This window comes from Otolemur garnettii, unplaced genomic scaffold, assembly GCF_000181295.1.
Source record: "Otolemur garnettii isolate 467f Iridium unplaced genomic scaffold, OtoGar3 scaffold00026, whole genome shotgun sequence".
In the NCBI taxonomy this organism is placed as follows: domain Eukaryota; kingdom Metazoa; phylum Chordata; class Mammalia; order Primates; family Galagidae; genus Otolemur; species Otolemur garnettii.
Window position 1 is genome coordinate 7,492,633 of NW_003852421.1, and position 6,899 is coordinate 7,499,531.

At 39.6% G+C, this 6,899-nt stretch overlaps 1 protein-coding gene across 1 annotated transcript in view; it reads right to left on the reverse strand.

Moving 5' to 3' along the window:
- CUNH6orf52 (chromosome unknown C6orf52 homolog) overlaps positions 1–6,899 on the reverse strand; it is a 9,748-nt gene that overhangs the window by 1,030 nt on the left and 1,819 nt on the right. The window contains exons 3-5 of the mRNA XM_023512282.1: positions 4,916–4,958; positions 4,432–4,438; positions 4,155–4,200 (exon numbers count right to left, since the gene is read on the reverse strand). Coding sequence (XP_023368050.1) covers positions 4,155–4,200; positions 4,432–4,438; positions 4,916–4,958 — 96 coding nt within the window. The remainder of the gene's footprint in view (positions 1–4,154; positions 4,201–4,431; positions 4,439–4,915; positions 4,959–6,899) is intronic.

Genomic DNA, 6,899 nt, shown 5'->3' on the forward strand with positions numbered 1-6,899 from the left:
TTTTTTTTTTTGCAGTTGCCATTGTTTTTTGGTGGGCTGGGGCTGGATTTGAACCCACCAGCTCAGGTCTATGTGGCTGGTGCCTTAGCCACTTGAGCCACAGGTGCCGAGCCAATTTTTAATATTTTGAGGATCCCCACCCTGTCTTCCATAATGACTGCAAATTACATTCTCAGCAACAATATGGAAGAATTTCCTTTTCTTCACATCCCCGCCAATACTTGAAGCTTTTTGGATAGTAACCACTCTATCAAGAGTGAAGTGATACCTCATTTGTGGTTTTGATTTGCATTTCCCTGATGACTACTAATGTTGAACTTTTTTAATACATTTTTTACCCGTTTTTTAGTTGCTGTAAGTTCCTTATATATTTTGAGTATTAACCCCTTATCAGATTCATAGTTCACAAATATTTTCTCCCATTCTGTACGTCATTTCTTCATTCTGTTGTTTCCTTTAACGTGCAGAAGCATTTTAGTTCAATGTCTCCCTTTTCAATTTTGGCTTTTGTTACCTGTGATTTTGTGGTCATACCCCACAAATCATTGCCATCGTATGGAGCTTTCACCTATCTTTTCTTCTAGTAGTTTTATAGTTGGGTCTTACCTTTAAGTCTTTAATTGATTGAGTCATCTTTGAATATGGTGAGAGATAAGGGTCTAATTTCATTCTTTCACATGTGTATATCCAGTTTTCCCAGAACCATTTATTGAAGAGACTGTCCTTTCTCTGTTGCTGAGAACCATCTGGCTGTAAATGTGAATTTCTGAGCTCTCTATTTTGTTCCATTGGTCTATGTGTCTGTTATTATGCCTATACCATGCTGTTTTGCTTACTATAGGTTTGTAGTATATTTTGAAGTCAGGTAGTATGGTGCCTCCAGCTCTGTTCTCTCTACTCAAAATTGCTTTCCCTATTTGGGGTCTTTTATGGTTCCCTACACATTATAGGACTTTTTTTTTCTATTTCTGTGAAGAATGTCATTGGTATTTTGATAGAGATTGCATTGAATCTGTAGCTCATTTTAGGTAATATGAACATTTTAATATTTATTCTTCTAATTCACAAGTGTGGGATATATTTCCATTTATTTGTATCTAAAATTTCTTTCATCAATGTTTTATAGTTTTCAGCATAGAAATATTTCATGTCCTTGGTTAGATTTGTGAAGTCTTTTTTATAGATACCATAAATGGAACTTTTAAGATACATTTTCCTATTAATGTATAGGAACACTATTGAGTTTTCTATATTAATTCTACATCCAGAGACTAAAGATTTTTTAGATCTAGGTTTTAGATCTAGATCTAAATCAAACATCAATAGTTGAAGGTTATAGGATTATTTATTAAAGTCATCCTGGGCTTGGCGCCTATAACTCAAGCAGATAGGGTGCCAGCCACATACACTGGAGCTGGTGGGTTTGAACCCAGCCTGGGCCTGCCAAACCATGACAACTATAATAAAAAAAATAGCCAGGCATTGTGGTGGGCACTTGTAGTCCTAGCTACTTGGGAGGCTGAGGCAAGAAAACTGCTTGAGCCAGGGGTCCTCAAACTTTTTAAACAGGGGGCCAGTTCACTGTCCCTCAGACCATTGGAGGGCCGGACTGCAGGCCCCAGGACCAGTTGGCTGCTAAGCAGCACAGGCAGCGGCGGCAAATACACCTGGCAGGCCAGATAAATGTCCTAGGCCGGCTGCATGTGGCTTGCAGGCCATAGTTTGAGGACGCCTGGCTTGAGCCCTAGAGTTTGAGGTTGCTGTGAGCTGTGACGCCATGGTACTCTACCCAGGCTGACATAGTGAGACTGTCTCAGAAAAAAAAACAAAAACAAAAACAAAACTCATCCTGTATATATCCTGGGCCTTTCAAGTCTGTAGGATTATTTATTAAAGTCATCCTGTACATCGTAGGCCTTTCTTTGATGGGAGACTTTTTACTCCCATTCAATTCCTTACTATTCTGCTCGAATTCTTTTATTGTTTTCTTTCTCTATTTCTTTATACTTCAATCTTGGTAGGTAGTAGGTTGCATGTATCCAGGAATTTATCCACTTCCCCTATGTTATCCAATTTATTGGTGTAAAATTGTTCATAAATCTTATGATCTTTTGTATTTCTGTGGTTTCAGTTGTAACATCTTTTTCATCCAATTTTTAGTCTCTTTTTTTCAAAGTCTAGCTAAAGATTTGTCAAGGTTTTTTTTTTTTTTTTTAAACCCTCTTTGTTTTGTTGATCTTTTGTAGTGTTTTTCTAGTCTATTTCTATTTCTTCACTGATCTTTACTTCCTTCTGTGTTTGGGTTGAGTTTATTCTTGTTCTTCTGGCTCTTTGAGGTACAACTGTGCTCCACTTTTATTGGCCAGATCTGTAACTAGCCGATACTTGAGTGGTTATCACATGCCAGAAGATATTAGACCACCTAAAAGCAGTGTACATCTATCATGGTTACCCTTCCTATAAAAGGCAGGAATTAATGTTACTTGAGTGTACAGAAAGTGCAGTACACACACTAGAGATTATTTATTTGGAATTAGAGTTAGTTCGTAGGATTTAAACCCCGGTGGACTAGATCCAGGAAGTACACTCATATGTTTTCCTCCACCATTTTTATAGATTGTCTGCATAACTAACAAAGGCAGGAAAATTAGTCTCATTTTAACATAGCCTATCTGAGAGCTAGAAATAAGTACCCCTTTATCCATAGTTAAATCAAAATAATAAAAATTAGAACTGCTCAAAGCATTTAAAGATTTCTTTTAAATATCAATTTCATCTTATTTAACACTGAGCACCCACTAACATCCAAATTCTGTTATTAGTCACTAGAGCTAAAAAAAACCTGATCACATATTCTCCTTTTTTAAGACAGAGTCTCACTCTGTCACCCTGGGTAGAGTGTTGTGGTGTTAAAGCTCACAGCAACCTCAAACTCCTAGGCTCAAGGGATCCCCCTGCCTTAGCCTCCTGAGTAGCGAGGACTACACGCACCTACCTGGGTAGTTTTTCTATGTTTAGTAGAGCTCAGGTCTCACTCTTGCTTAGGCTGGTCTCAAACTACTGAGCTCAAGCAATCCATCTGCCCCAGCCTCTCAGAGTGCTAGGATTACAGGCATGAGCCACCATGCTTGACCTTACATGCTCTCTTGTTTGATAAAGTCACAGAGGCAGTGACTCAGTTTGTCTGCTAAGGGTTAGGAGAAAGAAAAAGACCAGATGGACATGTGATAAGACAGGCACGTGATAAAAAAAAAAAAAAAAACCGTGTTCTCTGTGTTTCTCCTCTATTTTGCTTTCTCATTACTTAAAAGCAGCAAAACAGTCTTTCTTTTCTTCAAATGAGACTATTTAGAAATAGTATTCAGAAATAGTATTCACAAATAGTATTCTTCTCTAGGCAAACTATCCTTTTCAAAACAGATCAAGAACTCCAGGAAGCAGGGCCACCCTGACTCTGCAGAGCAGGCACCCCCGGGAACCAATAACCCTGGAGGCAGCTAGGCAGCCAAGGCTACAGCAGTCATTTCATGCTCTTCTTCATAAAACAACAAGTGTGAGTGGCTCACACCTGTAATCCCAGCATTCTGGGAAACCGAGGTGGGAGGATCACCTGAGCTCGGGGGTTCAAGACCAGGCTGAGTAAGAATGAGACCCTGTCTCTACTAAAAAAAGAAAAGCTAGCCAGGTGTTGTGGCAGGTGCCTGTATTCCCAGCTACTCAGGAGGCTGAAGAAAAATGATCACTTGAGCCCACGAGTTTGAAGTTGCTGTAAGCTAGGCCAACACCACAGCACTGTAGCCCAGGCAATAGAGTCAGACTGTCTCAAAAAACAAACAATTAAGTCATAATCAATCTCAAAGCCAATGTTTACACAGAAAACAGATGTTACCTATAATACTTATGGTCATCTTACTGTTTGGAATGTCCCCATTTCCCAATCCTTCAGAACAGCCCAGAGGGGTGGCTTAGTGGAAGTTGTCCCCATAGAAGCAATCTCCAAAAGCAGTTTAAATTACTGAAGAGAATGGTTAGGCAACCTACACTGAGATTTTCCAGTAAAATCGCTTGGTTTCTAGCAAGGTGAGTGAATGAGGAACCTGGAAACAGGGTTATGGCTTTGCTTTCAATCAGTGCAGCACAAGGTTTACATTTACCTTCTACTGGGTCTTCATCCTGATTTCCAGCAAGAACTGTAGTCTCCTACAACAACAACAGCACCATTTTAAGGAAAAAAATTACCTACAAGTTTAATAATATACAGTTTATTGGGAAAAACTCTAGCTCTCAAAAAAATTAAAAATAATTTCTAAGACAATAGCTCTTTTTGATTAAAAGAATCTTCAGGGAGGGTGATGGGTGGGATCATGCCTATGGTTCATCCTATAAGGGTACATGTGAATCTCTCTAAATGTAGAATATAAATGTCTTAACACAATAACTAAGAAAAAGACATGAAGGCTATGTTAACCAGTTAGATGAAAGTATTTCAAATTTTATATAGACACTGTATCCCAGGATAGTATTAATGTACACAGCTATGATTTAATAAAAAAAAAAAGAATCTTCAGATGATATTATACCACAGTTATGAAATAAATGAACTGAGTCAACAGAAGAAAAGTCACAAAGAAGGAACTGCCCTGAGAAAGGCCTCTGGCCTCTCTGAAGATTCCTGGAACTGGTATCCCCGGGCCCAAGAAAATGAGACTCCTCATTTCTTGCCCTAGAAGTCTACCTCTCTACCTAGAGTTCCCCCTTTCCTTCCGGAAGACAATCTACAGTCTCCAAGAACACATTTTCCTCATGGCCTTCTAATTGTGTCTGCAAACCCATGGCTTAGCTAAGGACCAGGACATTAGGTCCCGCAGGAAATGCAGAGCCTACAGAAAAGCAAACCAACTGATCCTATTCTTACAGAAGAAAGATGTGAATTCCAGAAGTACTACCAAAATGAAATCTGGTTGGTTAACCCCGACTCCACCAGGTCTCCTGGGGCAGCATACATTTTTATAACTCCTTTCCATATACACCTGCTGGGAACCTGCCTTAAGTATGCACAGATGTTTAAGGACACTCCTGGCACCAGTGAACTTAATGAAGCCTCCCTTGCTAATAAGAATGAGATGGTATTGAGAGCCAAAGACCCACTATCTGTTATTTTCAGCCTATCTGAAAGTACGTCTTTCCTTCACTCTGAAATACATCATGGTTTGGAAAATAAACTATAGTTACCATAAATTTAATCCTACTGTCTGTGTCTTTTATCTGTTTACCAATGTCTAGGACAGCCAGAACCTGTGCTTAAGGAAGGCCTGTCCCATAACACAATGTCCAAATAAACTCACATCTCTTCCTTTTCAACGTGTACTCTAGTAAATGTAAGTGACCAGGGAAGGGAAAGCAGAAGCTATCTGGAGACAGAGCATGCTCTCTGTCTGAGGGCCACCTGGGCAGTGTATGCAGCTGGCTGTCCTTAAAGGAAGGCACATCTATAAAACATTTGCCTCTCCTGGAAGCAGTATGGGAAAGCTGTGCTGATGGATCAAAAGACCTGAAAATCACTTTTAAGACATCCACTTCCTCTAATCTTAAGCAAGTTATAATGTCAAAATGTAACAGAGGGGATTCTTGGGGGCATCTAACTCCTTATTCTTGGGGAAATAAGGGACAGGGGCATGGCACATTGGGGGAAGCAGGAAGTAAATTAACACGTCCTCTTGACACATTTTATTAATGACACCAAAATGAGGATATGTGAGTGAAAGATCTACTACGGACTTCTACCATTTTTAATTTTGCTGAGCAACTTAAAAACAGGAAACACCCACCAGGATGGCAGCCAGATGGCACAGCATGGTCACCACATGGTCACCACATTTATAATTCTAGAGTTAAAAATGTATTCTATAGTAACAATTTGACTAGAGAGTGAGATAAAAATTCCGGAATGTGAAAACAAAAATGGGACAGAGAAATGGAAAGAAGGGGTGTTTGGGAAAAAAAAAAAAAAAAAAAAAGAGTGTTAATGTCTTAATTTTCTCATGAGTGACAGGAAATCAAGATATACTTTCATTTCAGAAGTTGATATTATACTCATACCTGTACTTCTTTAAAGATAAAAGGTAAATGCCAGAAGACAAATAGACCACTTTCAAAAAAAAAAAAAGAAAGAAAGAAAAGGGGGGGTGTGTGAAAGGAAAAAAAGTGTGCTAAAACCTCAGGCAATACAGCACAAGGTTTTTTATAAGTGGTGCAATATCAAACATTCACTAAAATGGAAAAACCCAAATTGGGCTAAAAGGAAGAACAAAAAGACAAATCTAACAAGATGTTTTAGGCAAGAAGAACACCTAAAACAGACTTAAAATGTTGAAAATGAGGCCAGGCACAATGGCTCGCACCTGTAATCCCAGCAAACTGGCAGGCTGAGGCAGGAAGACTGCTTGAAGTCAGGAGTTCAAGACCAGACTGAGCACAAGGGAGACCCCCCCCCCATCTCTACTAATAATAAAACAATTAACTGGGAGTTATGGCACCCACCTGTGGTCCCAGCTACTTGGTAGGCTGAGGCAGGAGGATTACTTGAACCCAGGAGTTTGAGGTGGCTGTGAGCTATGATGAGGCTACTGTGTTCTATGCAGGCAACAGAGTGAGACTCTGTTTCCAAAAAAAAATTGAAAATGAAAGTTTGAGCAACAAAATATTAAACAATTCCAAGTTTTCAAGACCAAGTTGGGTGCAGTGGTTCATGCCTATGATCCCAGCACTATGGGAGGCCAAAGTGGAAGGATCACTTGAGGCCAGGAGTTTGAGACCAGTGTGAGCAATACTGCAAGACCCCATCTCTAAAAGAGTAAAAATACAGGTACAATGGCTCACACCTGTAGTCCTAGCACTCT